General features: G+C 45.8%; 1 protein-coding gene and 1 long non-coding RNA gene across 3 annotated transcripts; one reads left to right on the top strand and one right to left on the bottom strand.

Annotated features, from left to right (window-relative positions):
- Nucleotides 1-639: 639 nt before the first annotated feature.
- Nucleotides 640-1826, bottom strand: LOC138151522 (uncharacterized). Its single transcript, XR_011165849.1, has 3 exons — nucleotides 1712-1826; nucleotides 1538-1625; nucleotides 640-693 (listed from the first exon to the last, which is right to left on the bottom strand). It is a non-coding gene; the product is annotated as an uncharacterized lncRNA (long non-coding RNA).
- A 457-nt stretch (nucleotides 1827-2283) lies between these two features.
- LOC138151521 (uncharacterized) lies at nucleotides 2284-11381 on the top strand. 2 transcript variants are annotated; one of them, XM_069075077.1, is made up of 3 exons: nucleotides 2284-2412; nucleotides 3425-3559; nucleotides 7376-11381. In XM_069075077.1, the coding sequence occupies exons 2-3, from the start codon at nucleotides 3445-3447 to the stop codon at nucleotides 7492-7494; spliced, it is 234 nt and encodes a 77-aa protein (XP_068931178.1). In that variant the 5' UTR covers nucleotides 2284-2412; nucleotides 3425-3444; the 3' UTR covers nucleotides 7495-11381. The 2 variants fall into 2 exon arrangements, with proteins under 2 accessions (XP_068931178.1, XP_068931177.1); XM_069075076.1 differs by lacking the exon at nucleotides 7376-11381 and adding an exon at nucleotides 5097-6824.
- The last annotated feature ends 4588 nt before the right edge of the window (nucleotides 11382-15969 follow it).

The raw sequence follows: 15969 nt of genomic DNA, 5'->3' as shown, positions 1-15969 counted from the left end.
TTTTGAATGTCAGGAGGTAGAGGGGTGAGAAATAGATACTTTTAGGAAATGAAGTTGGTTTCTGTCAGGCAAAGTGGATAGTGACAACTGACTTCTTTGTATCTGGTTTAAGTCAGTCTTCTTTGATTGGCTTTTTTAAAAATATGATTAATACTCTGACCTGGAAAATCAATACATTAAGGTCACAATGTAACTAGGATCGCCCAACTGGTCCACCAATTGCTGTTATTATCAAGGGTAGTGATAAGAGTATCTGAAAATTTCTTTATTTTGCATCTGTCAGCTGGATGAAGGTTCTCCAATGATATATGTCTTGGATAATTCGAGGACATCTGTTGAATGCCCAATATCCTCAACATTTTCACATGCATTCCCTCCAGCTTGCTGTCTTAGAACTTCTCCACTAGGATGCTCCCCCAGGAGATTTGGTCAAATCATAAATTTTGTAGTGCAAGATGAGCCCTGAGCTCTTGCTGTGGTTGTGCTTCTGGATCTCCTCCAGGGTAGAGTACTTCAACTTCTTGTCCTGATGGGGGACGGGATCCCAATAGGTTCAGCAGGAACCCTGATCTCATCCAAGACCAGGAAACCTGCAAGGGCATCTGGAAAGAATTCAGCTCAGCCTTGCTTGGAGTTAGAGTTGAGAAAGTTTATTATTACGCCATTACAGCGGGCAAGAGTCCTTTAGGGGACCTGCGAGTGAGAGGGGTACATGCTTTTACCTTTAAAGGGTAGGGCTGCCATTGTCAGGGCTGACCTGACAGGAGGGGCCTCAGTGCATAGACAAAGGTCAGAGCTGACCAAGATGAGAATGTGAATAGATAGTTTAGATAAGATTTGGGCCAGGTGGAAGGAGACAAAAGGCAAGAACAAAGGAGGGTGTGAGCCAGGCCTGAGAAGAAATGAAGAGATTAAGTAAGAACAAAAGGGTCACAGGGTGTTGCCTAGGTGGAATGTGGGATAGGGAGAAGGGGCAGAGCTCAAGGGTGGGAAAGGACAAATTACAACTTCACAGACTGGTTTTACAAGTTGGTTTGACCTAGACCCCAGGTACCCCATCAGTCCCACTGCTCTACCATTGCCACCCATGGGGAGATTCTGCAGCTTTTCACGGGAGCAGCAATTCAGCCAGCAGCTCATGCAGTTCTGACCCTGTACATTCTCCCACCAACTACCCCTCTGTTATTCAATCATGACATTCATCCTCTGCTACCACCTTTGCACTGGCTGTCCCACATGCCTACAACAGACTCTCTCCTTTCCTCTACCTCATAAGGTCCTTCTCTTTCTTTAAGATAAGTCTCAAGCATTATCTTCAGTGCTAAACTTAATTGATTCCCTCAACTACTAGTATATTGTGTGTATATGAATGTAGGTATGTATTGAAATTTAAGTAGTGACCCCCATTGTCTCCAATCTGACTTGTTTTCAGGGTACTTGTTAATCAATATTGGGGAAGCTTCTGATGAGGACAATGTCACCCAGTCTGCAGCTTTTATATTTACTGTTATGTAGTATATAGCAGGTCGTCCCCTACCTGTTAGCCAGCAAGTAGAAGTCCATTCCCCTTTTCTATCATTTTATTTCCTCCTTGTTGTTCAGTCATTCAGTTGTGTTGAAGTAACCTGTTCAAAAAAATAAGGATAGAAACTAATGCAAAGGAAAAACGGGCCCCACGGGTTGTCTCTCAGTGCAAACACTTTGTACTTACTTTTCCAAGAAATGGCCCACCACAAGTAGGTGGGGCAGAATTAAGGGGGCCCAAGAACCATCTTGACCAACCTTGCTGTTGCTCCAGATAAGTGTGACACTCTTCGTATCTAACCTCTGCTGTACCTTTGCTGTACCTTTTCTGTACCCTGTTCACTTAGATAAGCTTGTGGTTTTTGCCTTTATATACCCTGTCTTGACCATGGCTCAGGGCAGCTCTCAGTGACTTGCTCCTGAGTCTGCCGCTGGCTGGGCTTTATCTAGTCTCGGTGTCTGTTCAGTCTCAGTGTCCATTTCACTTGGAGGTCCCACCGAGATAGGCCTTTGGCCTCTGGGCTGGTTGGATGCTGGGTCATTGGGACTCTGGAGGGCCACTTTGCTGGTGTGCAGATTGACTCAGGCACCCTCTGGCATTTGTTCCCTTTTTTTTAATCCCCTCCCTCCCCTCCTAGACCGAGTCTAGTATTGGATTTGCTCTTAGTGGCTTGTTGGGAGCTGTGAGGGTGGCCACCGGTATCCTTTAACCGGCCTCTCACTCCTGCTGAGCCATTCACGGCCCAAATATTCTAAAATTTTACTGGAGCAATTGGGTCTGAGTTGGTGAGTACTCTGCTGGTGTGAGAGCACAGGGCTGGACGCAATGTAACTTGTCCTCACTGCCCCACCCCGGGACACCAGGTTCGGGTGCGTGATTCTGGTCTGGTAAGTTCCCATGAAATGCTTCCTGGGGAACTTTGTGCTTGCCTCTTTGTTACGTTCATTGCTTTCAGTGTTGTTTTGTTCCACTTTCTATCTGTCAACTGTCTCTTGCCTCTCTCTCTTAACCATTTCCTGTGTCCTTCCCCTCTTCCCCATTCTTTTCCTGGGGCCTAGGTACCCATCCCCAGAAGTCCTCTGAGCCTGAAATGGGCCAAGCCATTTCCTCCTCCACCTCCCAGGCCTCCCCATTACAACAGGTGTTGAAGGACTTTTCTATGTTTAGGAGGCTGGCCGGGAACCATGGGTTCCGGGTTTCTAAATCAGTCCTTCCCCAACTGTGCCAGATCGACTGGTCTGCTTTTGAAGTTGGGTGGCCCCCAGAAGGAACATTTGATCTTTCCACTGCAGGGCAAGTCCGGAACGTAATTTATGGCCCTAAAGGCCACCCAGATCAAATCCCTTATATTACCGTCTGGATTGACTACAGTACACTGCAATCCACGGTGGACCACATTCCCCCTCCCCGGGCCATTTCCGTTCAGTCCGTCAAACAGCTCCATGATAAGCCAAGGGCATCACGGCCCAAGCTCAAGTCTTCCCTGTACCCCATTCTACCTCCGTCTTCAGAAGAATTAGGGGATCCTTTGGACCCTCTGCATCAGTCGACCCCGACTCTACCTCCCCCATGCCCCCGAACCACCAGATTCAACCTCCCCGGACTTATCCAGTCCTCCCCACACCTGAAGGGGAACACCGTATAGAAGGGGAAGGGAGTCGGAGGTAGCCCGCCTCTTTGTTTCCCCTGAGGCAAGCCTCAATCGCCAACGCCTGGGGCAAGCCCCTTTTATGGTGTATGTTCCCTTTTCTACCCGGGATTTGTATAATTGGAAACAGCAAAACCCCTCCTTCTCGGACAAACCCCAAAGTCTCATCTCTCTGTTAGAAACTGTATTCTATACCCACCAGCCCACTTAGGATGATTGTCAGCAGCTCCTCCGGGTTCTTTTTACTACAGAGGAGCGAGACTGTATTCTCATGGAGGCCCGCAAGGGTGTTCTTGGGATAGACAGTTGTCCCACCACTGACCCAGTTCGACAAGACCGAATGTTCCCTGAGAATCTCCCCGAGTGGGACCATAACACTGACCGAGGTAAGGAGGCTCTTGAACAGTATGGCTGGTTGCTTATGGGAGGGTTGAGGGCAGCCGCTAGGAAACCTACTAACATGTCCAAAGTGAGCGAGATTAGACAAGGAAAGGAAGAGTCCCCAGCTGCATTTTTAGAAAGGCTCATGGATGCTTACCGCACCTATACCCCCATAGACCCAGAGGACCCTAATAATCGCTGAGCCATTGTCTCAAACTCCTTCCCCGATATCAGAAAGAAGTTCCAAAAACAAGAGGGTTTTAAAGGGAAAAGCCTCACTGAATTAGTGGAAATTGCCAATAAGGTTTACAACAATTGGGATGAGCCACAAGACAAGCAAAACAAGTCTGTGGCCCCAGCGGTGGTAGCGGCACTCAGTGAAATTCCCCAAGGGCCCCAAGGGCACTGTTCCAGCTGGAGACCACGAACACCCGCAGGGAAGAGAGAGTTCCACTACCGATCCCTGGATAAGGATCAGTGAGTGTGCCTTGTGTAAAAAGAGGGGACATTGGAGATCTGAGTGCCCACCTAGGACCCGTTCTGCCACAGTCCGGACTATGAGTCTGGACAAGGGAAACCCCAGCTCCAAGCCGACAATATCTTGTGACCCCCAGGAGCTAAGGGTTACTTTGAAGGTAGGGGGTCACCCGGTGTCCTTTCTTGTGGACTCAGGAGCTGCAGTTTCAGTCCTGAATACACCTCTTGGGCCGATCTCCTCTGAAAAAGTCAGAGTCCAGGGAGCCACAAGTAAAACCTCACAGGTCCCTATGACCACATCTCGTTAGGTCCAGCTGGGAAGGGGCACCATCACTCATTCTTTTCTCATCATGCCTGAGTGCCCATACCCCTTGATGGGCAGGGACCTGCTCCATAAGCTGCAGGCTACGATCTCTTTCACTGATCCTGAACCGCGGGTGGGATTTGATCTCCCCTTGATGCTTGTTACCTGTCCCCTATCAGAGGAGTCACGCCTGTTTTCTGAAGAACCAGAGACCCCCCCTTCCGACTCCCTGTTAGCAGATCTGAAACAAGAAATCCCTGGGGTTTGGGCCGAGGAAAACCCCTAGGGACTGGACTCACATCAGCCACCAGTGATTGTCACCCTCCTGTCCTCTGCCACTCCGGTTCGGGTGCGCCAATACCCCCTGAGCAGACCAGCTCCCCTGGGCATTAAAACCCACATGGACTGCCTGCTAAGAGCTGGGGTCCTCATAAAATGTCAAAGCCTATGGAACACCCCCCTTCTGCCGGTCCACAAGCCGGGATCAGGAGATTTCCGCCCTGTTCAAGATTTGCGGGAGGTTAACTCAAGGGTAGAGACCCCACCGTTCCGAATCCTTATATGCTTCTTTCCTCTCTGGATCCCTCCCAAACCTAGTACACTGTCCTAGATCTAAAAGATGGCTTCTTTTCAATCCCGCTGGCACCTGTTAGTCAGCCGCTTTTTGCCTTTACCTGGGTTGACCCCGTGTCGGGAGCCTCGTCCCAACTCACCTGGATGAGGCTTCCTCAGGGGTTCAAGAACTCACCTACTCTTTTCAGGACAGCTCTTGGTGAAGACTTATAACCTTTTAGGGTGGAACACCCTGAAGTGACCCTACTCCAGTACGTAGATGATATCCTGCTGGCTGCTTCATCCCAATCGCAGTGTCTAGAAATCACTCGCCTCTTGCTACAACTCCTGCTCCATTGCGGTTACCGTGTTTCTGGTAAGAAGGCCCAGCTCTGTTCTCAATCTGTCACTTACTTAGGGTTCATTCTCTCCAAGGGACAACGTTTTCTGTCCAAAGGCCGGGTATCTGCCATTCTACAACTTCCTGTCCCCGACTCTTGCCGTGCATTGCGGGAGTTTCTGGGCATGGCCGGGTACTGCCGCTTGTGGATTCTGGGGTTTGCTGAAATCACCCACCCCCTTTACTCTGCCTTATCTGGAGAATCCACTGACTTACTCTGGGGTGTGGAGCAGCAACAAGCTTTCAAGTTGCTAAAGTCCTCCCTGGCCAGTTCCCTGGCGCTAGCCTTACCTGACTTATCTAAGCCATTTCTGTTATATGTCCATGAGGTGGCAGCCACTGCTAAGGGCATGCTAGCCCAATCCCTCAGTCCTTGGAAGTGACCAGTGGCTTACCTGTCAAAACACCTTGACTTTGTAGCAGCAGAATTGGCCTCTTGCAGGGTGGCCTCCCTGCTTGCGCCTGGTAGCGGCCGTGGCAATTCTGGTAAAGGAGGCCTTCAAATTGACTTTTGGCCAACCCCTGACCATTGTGGCCTCCCATAACCTGGAGCAACTGCTCCATTCACCTCCAGTTCGATGGATTTCAAATGCCCGCCTAATTCATTATCAGTCACTGCTGTTGGATTCTACTATTTCTTTCTCACCTCTGGTAGCACTCAACCCCGCCTCCCTGCTCCGAACCCTGAGGCGCCCCTCCACGACTGCCTAGACCTCCTGGACTCCTTACATACCTCCCACCCAGGGTTGCTGGACGTGCCTCACACCAGCCCTGACCTGGTTCTGTTCACAAATGGGAGTAGCTTAGTCCTCGACGGCGTCCGCCAAGCAGGAGTGGCAGTGGTTTCAGTCACCTGGGTCCTCTGGGGCGCCTCCTTGACTCCAGGTACCTCAGCTCAAAGGGTGGAGCTTATAGCTTTGACTAAAGCCCTGCAACTCGAAGAAGGTAAGAGGGCCAACATCTACACTGACAACGTGTATGCCTTTGCTACCATCCATGTCCATGGCTACGTGTATCAACAAAGGGGTTTGTTGACCTCCGTGGGGAAAGAGGTGAGGAATCATGAACAAATACAGGCCTTGCTGTATGCAGTTTGGTTGCCGAAAGAGGTGGCAGTCATCCACATTGCCACACATACTAGAAACAAAGACCAGCTATCTCTGGGAAATGCAGCAGCAGATGAAGCTGCTAAAATGGCAGCTTTGCACGACCCGATCCCGCTTATGCAGCTCCAGCAAGCTGAAACGTGGAATTCATTGCCGCCACGCCCCTCTTACTCTAAGGAGGATCCGCCAGGAGAAGATGAAATAGGATGGAGAAGGACATCTGAGGGAAAATTAATCCTCCCCTGACCCCTTGTGCTTCCTCTGGTCATGAACCTACACGAGATGACCCACTTGGGAGGAAAACGACTGTATGACCTCCTTTCACATCATTTTTATGGCCCAGGACTAAAGCAAGCCGCAGAAAGTGCTGCCCACCGATGTGTCACGTGTACCTGTGTTAATCCAGCACCTGCCCTCAAAGTCCCAGCCTGCTGACCAAGAGGGACATTCCCAGGGACCATTGGGAAGTTGACTTCACAGATATGGAAAGAAGGGTCACTGGTTTTCGCTACCTCCTGGTCTTCATAGATACTTTTTCAGGATGGGTGGAGGTGTTCCCAGCTAAAAGCAAAACTGCAGTCACAGTGGCGAAGAAGCTGTTTTTTGAAATTGTCCCCAGGTTCGGTCTCCCCATCAGTATCGGCTCAGATAATGGTCCGGCTTTTCTCTCTTCCATAGTGCAAACTCTCTCCCAGCTTTTGGGCATAAAGTGGAAGTTGCATTGTGCATATAGACCCCAGAGTTCAGGCCAGGTAGAAAGGATGAATAGGACCCTTAAGGAGCATATTGCTAAGTTACAGATTGAAACCGGCGAGAACTGGGTGAGTCTCCTTCCCTTTGCCCTTCTCCGAGCCAGGTGTACCCCCAACCCGGCAACTCTCTCTCTCTCTCCCTTTGAAGTAATGTTTGGTACTTCCCCCCCATTCTCCCTCGGGTTTCCGAGGCTACCCCCATAGATTTTACTAACCAATTGTTTTTAAAGTCCTTGCAGGCACTGGCAGAGGTGCAGGCAGCAGTTCGTTCACTGCTGAGGGCCACGGGGTCATCGCCACCAGACCCCGCTGTGACAATTCAACCAGGAGACTGGGTACTGACCCGTAAGCTGCCAAAAGGATCCTCATTGGAACCCAGGTGGACCGGTCCACACCAGGTGGTCCTGAGCAACCCGTCTGCTGTGAAAGTGTCTGGCCGAAAAGCGTGGATACATTGGAACCACGTTAAGTGGGTACCAGCCCCGGAAACATGGACTGCCGTGCCTTCGGATGGACTCCGCTTCCGCTTTCGAAAATCTTGATACTTGTTTGCTTGCTGCTTGCTTTAGGTTCCTCAGTCCCCAATCCCTATGACCCTAATACCTATCAATGGACACTGTCTAGGTCCACTGATGGGTTCATAATAAGACGGGTCTCCACTAAGGGGGTCCCGACCTTCAGGTTTCATTTATGTGAACTCTTGGGCTCCGAATGGAACATGAATCGAAACCTGCAGGACCCTTTCACTGGCAGCGGCACCCATTGCCCAACCTTTCCCCGCCATAATCCCTGGGATGGGGCAGGAGCAGGAGAGTATAACCTCTGGTCCTTGCAGTTCTATGCCTGCCCCGCCGCTGGGTCTCCTGGCTGTCAGGGGAAATCCCAGTTTCACTGTGCTGTCTGGGGTTGCGAGATGGTGGCCAGCTGATCAAGAAGGGACAGCCTTATAACCCTCGAGAGTCAGTCTCCCTTGCCCTGCACCTGTTTTACAGGCAGATGTAATCCTATGATTCTTACAGTTAAGGGATTCTCCTCAGATCATTGGGCGACAGGACATACTTGGGGAATCCGGATGTATATGTCCGGTTGGGACAACGGGGCCACTTTCACCAACCATGCTCTAAGCCCCTGCAGGCATACCGACCCATAGGCCCCAACCCAGTACTTAATCCGCAAGCTTGGACAGCAGTCCTAACACAGGCCCCTCAAATTGCCTTGCCTGAAGACCCCCCCAGATTGCCAGCACCAACTCCTCCAGTGGTGGGAGGTATCGTGTGTGGGACTTTGTCTGCCATGCATGCCCTCCTTAACTCCACCAACCCCAACATCACCGCCAGCTGCTGGCTTTGCTTAAATCCTGTCCCTCCTTATTATGTCGGCTACACATCCCCTGTTAATATTTCCAGTATTTCTAATGTTTCGTTGACTAAACAATCAAATTTGAGGTGCAATCCTGATCAGCCCCTCCTGACTTTGAAGGATGTCCAGGGCTCTGGCCTATGTATTCATCACCCCAATTATCCTTTAGCTACATCACCGTACAACTCCACCTGCTCTGAATCCTGGAAGGTGCAGACGAGCAAGAACTCCGACAGGGTTCTGGTGGCTCCCTAGGGATATTGGCTGGCCTGCACTTTAGGCCTCACCACCTGCCTTAAAGAGGCTCTCCTTTCTACTGAAAAAGAATTCTGTGTGGTGGTTCATGTGCTCCCCAAGGTGTACATTTACTCCGAGGAGGAAGCTTCTGAACATTTTGGAATAGTTAGGGCACGCCGAGCAGCCCCTATTTTGGTTCCCCTCCTTGTCAGCCTAGGAATAGCTGGATCTGCGGCCGTGGGGGTGTCAGCCCTGGTCAAAAATGATGCCAACTTCCAGACCTTGAGTGCTCAAGTTGATGTGGACCTCCGTTCCCTCCAGGGTTTGGTCTCCCATCTTGAAACCTCCCTCGATTCCCTAGCCAAGGTAGTCCTGCAAAATCGCAGGGGCCTAGACCTTCTGTTCCTAAAACAGGGGGGCCTGTGTATGGCCTTAGGCGAAACTTGTTGTTTCTATGTTAACCGCTCCGGGGTAATACATGAGTCTCTCGCCTCCCTCTGCAAGAGACTTGACCAGCGAGACCAGGCCCAGAGGGCCACCTCCTCGTGGTACCAGTCTATGTTCGAATGGTCACCTTGGCTCACTACCCTTGTCTCGGCCATAGCTCGACCAGCGCTGTTGTTGTTTTTGGCCCTCACTATAGGCCCCCATCTACTCAATAGACTAATGACATTTGTACAGTCCCGGCTAGAGGAGACCAAGCTTCTAGTTGTCCGAGCTTCCTATAAACCCCTTATGGCGGAGGAAGAATCCTCCGCATGATTAAAAACAGGGGGGAGTGAAGTAACCTGTTCAGAAAAATAAGGATAGAAACTAATGCAAAGGAAAAACGGGCCCCACGGGTTATCTCTTAGTGCAAACACTTTGTACTTACTTTTCCAAGAAATGGCCCACCACAAGTAGGTGGGGCAGAATTAAGGGGGCCCAAGGACCATCTTGACCAACCCTGCTGTTGCTCCAGATAAGTGTGACACTCTTTGTATCTAACCTCTGCTGTACCTTTTCTGTACCCTGTTCACTTAGATAAGCTTGTGGTTTTTGCCTTTATATACCCTGTCTTGACCATGGCTCAGGGCAGCTCTCAGTGACTTGCTCCTGAGTCTGCCACCGGCTGGCTAATAAACGCTCCCTGAATGGGCTTTATCTAGTCTCAGTGTCTGTTCAGTCTCGGTTTCCATTTCAGTGTCTGACCCTTCATGATAACATGGACCATGGCACTCCAGGCAATTCTATCCTCCACTGTCTGTCACTGTCCAAGTTCATGTTCATCCTTTCCATGACTCAGCTATCCATCTCATCCTCTGCTGTCCCCTCTTTCTTTTGCTTTCAATTTTTTTTTTCCAACATCAGGGTTTTTTTTTCCAATAAGTCCTTCTTCTCATTATGTGGCCAAGTATTTAATGAACAGTCTGAATTAATTTCTTTAAGTAATGACTGATTAGATCTCTTTGCTGTCCAAGGGACTCTCAAAAGTCTTTTCCAGAAGCCCAGTTCAAAAGCAGTGATTCTGCAGAGCTGAGCTTTCCTTACAGTCCACCTCTCACAATCACTTTTTGCTACTGGAAAAACCATAGCTTTGACTATACATACCTTTGTTGGTAAAGTTATATCTATGCTTTTTAGTATGCTATCTAGATTTACTATAGCTTTTCTTCCAAGGAGCAAGTGTCTTTTAATTTCATGACTGTAGTCACCATGTACAGTGATCTTTGAGCCCGAGAATATAAAATCTGATACTGCTTCAATTTTTTTTCTCCCTCTATTTGCCAGGAAGTGATGGTGATGGGGTGCTTGGGATCTATGTTTGTAATATCAGTCAGTAATATCATTTTGTAAAATCAATTTGTAAAACCAGTCTGTTTTCCCCTCCCCAGCCTCAGAGCATTAACTCTGCCCCTTCCCCCTGCCAGCACTCTGCCCAGCAACAACTCATGAATTGTTCATCTCTGCTTGGAACAATAACCAGCTATACCTATGAATCCTTCACTAAACCAACTATAAACATTTTAGCTTAGGCAAATGTTATCTCCCCTTAGTAAAGTGGCCAGCTGCACCTATGAATCCTTCAATGCATTATCTACATGTTAACTCCTCGGCCAATTATATACATACTGAGTCTCCATTAGCCTTGGTTCCCAACATTCATCTTGTCAAACATAACACTGATGGGTGGCAGACTAGGCACTTGTCAGTGTAATGGAAATGCAAACTTAAAGATCTTCCCTGACCCTAGGCTAGAGTACACCTGGAGCCTGGGGTGGGAGGCTTGTTTTTCAGTAGATACTTTTTGATTGGCCAGTGGGTCAATAAGGTTGTTACATTCTCTGAGCCAGGAGAAGGCTATATAAGCCCTGATGTGGAGCTTTGTTTTGGGACTCACTTTGAGAAGTATTCTGTGATTTGATCTGAATTCTGGGAAGCCGTTGCTGAGAGTCCCCCGGCTTTGAAAAACCCAGAATGTGGAAACCCAGATGTTGACTGGGTATGGATGTAATGGTTGGACAGTTTGGAAATCTGTCTACTTGATGTTTCTGTCTTGATAATTATGCCTGTATACTTTGAGGTTCAGGGTGCTGACCTTTTCTCCTGAACAAGGTAAACGATATATGTCTGACTGATTAAAGTAAGCTTGTTAACCCATTTTGAGTTGCTTTCCTTTAACAAAGCAGATCCAAGAACCTGTGTGAGCAGGCACCCTGGGGACGTGCTTGGGGTGCTTGCTGCTACAGTCAGTCAGCCTTGACTGCTAGCTGACTTAATGACATTTCAAGCCTAAAACCACACCTCCAGGTAGCCCCCCCTTGGGCTATTTCCCAGTGAATTATGGGCAATAGGCCTGAACAGTTGACATTAAAAGTGCATGTTCCTTTAAGCACTGACCACTCCTTAACTCCTCCCTAATCTCACCCTTACTCACCTAGTTAGCATAATTGACATCTGATTTACTGTCTTGACTCCTCAAAACTATACCTGTTACTTCTTTAAGTTTGCAGGTTCCCTAAGAACCCCTGCCCTCTGTAAAATGTAACAATAAACTTTTACAATCTTGACTCCAAGTTTGCTTGGGCCTACTGAATTCTTTCCAGACTGAATCAAAGGGATTCTGATCATTGATATTGATCAGAGTTCCTGTATAACCTATTGCCTTCCTCCCATCAATGGGTCCAGTTGTTGAGATCTTGTTTTTGTTTTTATGTCAAGCTTCTAGCCAGCTTTTACAGTCTCCTCTTTCACCCTCATCAAGAGGTTCTTAATTCTTTACTTTATACCATCAGCATGGTATCATCTACATATATGAGATTGTTGATATTTCTCCTGGCAATATTAATTCCAACTTTTGAATTGTCTTGACCAGCATTTCTCATGATGTATTCCGCATATAAGTTAAATAAATAAGGGGACAAAAGATAGCCTTGTTGTACTCTTTTTCCAATCTTAAACCAGTCATGTGTTCCATGTTCAGTTCTCACTGCTGCTTCTTGGCCTTTATACAGGTTCATCAGGAGACCAGTAAATGATCTGGTACTCCCATCTCTTTGAAGACAACATTTTGCTGTGGATCCACACAATCAAAGGCTTTAGTGTAATCAATGAAGCAGAAATAAATGTTTTTCTAGAACTCCTTGCTTTTTCCATAATCCAATTGAATGTTGGCAATATACTTACAGTATATGCTTCACTGTTATTAAAAATGACTTTTTGTCCTTGAGATAACTGTACCTCAATGTAATTTTAACTTGCTACACCCTTTTTTAATTTAAATTTATTTACTTTTAGATTACAACATTCAGTTCCATAATCCCTTCAGTTTCAAATTTTCTCCCCCTCCTCCTCCCTCCTCTCCCCCATGGCAGCATGTAATCAAATATGGGCTCTACAAATAACTTTATGTTGAAAATTAGTCATGCTGTAAAGAAGGATTATAACCAATGGGGTGAACGATGTGAAAGAAGTGACAAAACAAAACAGAAACAAGAGAGAGCAAATAGTTTGTTCAATTTGCAGATGCTGGAGTTCTTTCTCTGGATGTGGATATCCCTTTCCATCATGAGTCTCTTGTAGTTGTCTTCCGACCTTCTATTACTGAGAGGAGCCCAGTCTATCAAAGTTAGTTGTCATACATATGATGTTTCTGTAATTGTGTACAAAGTTCTCCTTTGCCCCTCCTTTAATGTGTGTGTTGTGACATTTAAAAAGTTTGAGAGACATAATTTCTGGGTAATTTAATCATTTTATTAACAAGGCCAGCATGTTTATTAATAAGGCCACCTCTCTTAGATAAAAGTCCCCTCATGGGAATAGACTCATAATTTATATGCCCTTTGAAGAGTAGGTGTTCCTGAGGTGTGGCAATCAACTCTAATTGGTTAGCAATTAATGAGAGAATGAATATTACAATGAAAAAGTAGGCTATATTACGAGGGTCTTGGGGTACATGACTTGGGTCATCCAAATCTTGGTCAAAAGGATTTATTCCACATCACCTCTCAGACAATGGAGAATCAACACTTCCCGAATTTGCCAGAGCAAACACAATGATAAGGAATAGACCCATTAATCCAAACTTATAATTTCTTTTACTGTCTGATTAGATCTTGGCCTATGTAAACCTCTGCCCCAGGTTTCCCACACTGGTTGATTTCTGGATGAGGAAGTAGAAAAATGGAAAAAATATTAGTTCCAATGTGATAATTAGTTATTAAATAAAAGAGAGAAATAATCATTTCTCACATTCCCCCCATTTGATTCTATTGAGAGCTCAAATCTCCTCAATGAATCACTAATTGACATTATAAATACTTCATCAAGGATTCTTAACTAGAGGGCTTATCATAGGTAACAATGTGGGGGAAAGGAGAAAAATTAATCAATGTATTGATAAACCCAAAGAGGACAGTTCCCTCTGCTAAGTAGACCTTACAGATAAAAAGGTATATAGGGAAAAAGCAAATAAAAAAATTGTCCATTTAAGACTCAGAAGTCTTATCTCATACAACTGTCTGGTTCAAGAGACACTACCCAATGCAACTCTCTTGTTTGAGTGTGGTCTCAGAGCAGATTCTTGTTGACAGACTTCTCTGGTTCAGGTCACTTGTAGAAATCCTCTTTTCTTGCTTAAAAAAAAAAACTACAAAATTGACCTTAACACAAACTTAAATTTACTTTGCCAATAACCAGGTCAGATAATGAAAGTTAGCTCAAACCTTATGTCTATATTACAGTTAGGTGGTGCAATGACTAGAGCATTAGCCCTGGAGTCAGGAGGACCTGAGTTCAAATGAATTTTCAAATTTCCTTACACAAATCATCCATATCATCATCATTGGCAGTACATACTGATCACATGTAAATTCCATATACAGTTATCAAGTATGAAGCAATTACATCTAATTAAAGAAATAATAAAAAACAATTAACATTATAATTTCAATGATTTCATATTATATGTTATACAGGAGCTATTTATTCCAGGTATTTCATATTATGGACTCACTATTTCCAGATTTTTTTTTTTGCTTTTTGGAGGACAGTTGGAGTTAAGCAACTTGCCCAATGTCACACAGCTAGTAAGTGTTAAGTGTCTGAGGCCTGATTTGAACTCAGGTCCTCCTGATTCCAGGGCCAGTGATCTATTCACACCCACTGCAAAAGATTTTAAAAGTGGTAGTTTTAATTATCATACTTAGCAACACCTTACTTATTTAATTTCTCCTAATTTTATATACTTGCATGTATTGGCTTTCAAAAGTCAAATTGTAAGAAATAGCTTGGTTTCCACAGATTCTATAGGAACTGTGAATGTTTTGAAAATGATCCTGAACAGGATGTATGGAAGAGCCTCGACCCTGAGGGAAAAGGGCAAACACTATCCAGTCATATAAAGAAATCTACAAAGGGGGGCAGAGAGACTAGACTAGGCTGGTCCAAACCAATTGGAATTCAAACTGACACACTGGGCATACGGGTTATGTCCCTTTATCTGACCAGGGGCTACTCTGGTGGGAAGAGAAGAATCATTCAGGAGAAGAATGGTCGAAAAAAGGGGATAACCAGTCTAGAGGGGACCAATGATTGTAACAGAAGGTGGGGGACTATATTATCTTTGTTCTACTACTGGGGGTTGTGTGTAACTGGTCCCATGAAGGAACCCTTCATTGAAATGACTGCTTCTCTGGAGAATCGTCAATAAAGTATCTTTTCTTTCACTGCACAAACTTCAATCTTAATACTTTGTTTATAATAAAGTTACAGAATTTTTCCTCAATCTTCCAACCACATCCCAGATTACACCTTATTCCACTGGTTTATAATATTTCTCTTATCTGTCTTCTTTTAGTCTGTCTAAGGAGAAAAGAGAGACTATCCTTTTTTAATTTTTAAAAGCATGGTAAATTCTATTCCAGAATTCCCAACATTCCTAGTGACCTTCCCTCCCCCACCTCAGTGAATAGTTAGAGCCCATTATCCACAACTAGTTTGGGCTGAGGCCTTGGTGGGGGGTGAGGTAGGTAGTCCCTTCTCTCCACTGCTGGAGAAGCAGATTCTTCTAAATTTTCCTTAGGACAAATTCTAAAGAATGTTAATGTCATCCTTACATTCCCCACCTGATCACAATTCAGGGATGTGAAAGGAAAGGAAGAATCTGTTCCCCGTCTTAAACAGTGAGTGCAATATGTATTTGAAAGCCCATCACAGACTTTAGATTTCAAATCAAGTTTAAAATGAGCATCTGACCAAAATAACAAAGATCTCATATCTTATCTGGCCAAATATGTATACATATATGTATATGTGTGTATAGATATATATGTGTACACACACACACACATACACACACTTATGGTTTTTCCAGTCTCTACCTAGCCTTATCCTTATCTCTCAATTAGGATTTTACCAAGATGCATGCAAGACCATTCATTACTCACCAATCCCACACTGGTGCTGGCTTTTCCTTTTGTCTTCCTTTTACTTCACGGATAGAAAAAATGCTTTTTGAGGCTATTTAATTTAACTTTAGATGAATTTGAATTTCATTTCATTTTCCCACAAAAAAAAAAATCAAAATTGCCTTTCTCTCTCCAGTCCTTGTAGATCACAGTTCTGGGCCCTCGGGTAAAAACTGGGCATTTTACTTCAAGAAGTGCTCAGAGAATGCCTTCCCTGATTCTACCCCCAAACTCAAAAATTACCTTTTTAAACAGATAGCCTGGGGGAGTCAAACTCTGCT

This window comes from Petaurus breviceps, unplaced genomic scaffold (genome assembly GCF_028583685.1).
Source record: "Petaurus breviceps papuanus isolate PSGF00001 unplaced genomic scaffold, PetGlider_PUasm1.0 90897, whole genome shotgun sequence".
NCBI lineage: Eukaryota > Metazoa > Chordata > Mammalia > Diprotodontia > Petauridae > Petaurus > Petaurus breviceps.
This window is presented reverse-complemented; position numbering and strand designations above follow the sequence as displayed.

Bases quoted from the DNA above. Each gene is read 5' to 3' on its own strand.
- LOC138151521 (XM_069075076.1), top strand. From the start codon at position 5,866: ATGGATTTCAAATGCCCGCCTAATTCATTATCAGTCACTGCTGTTGGA.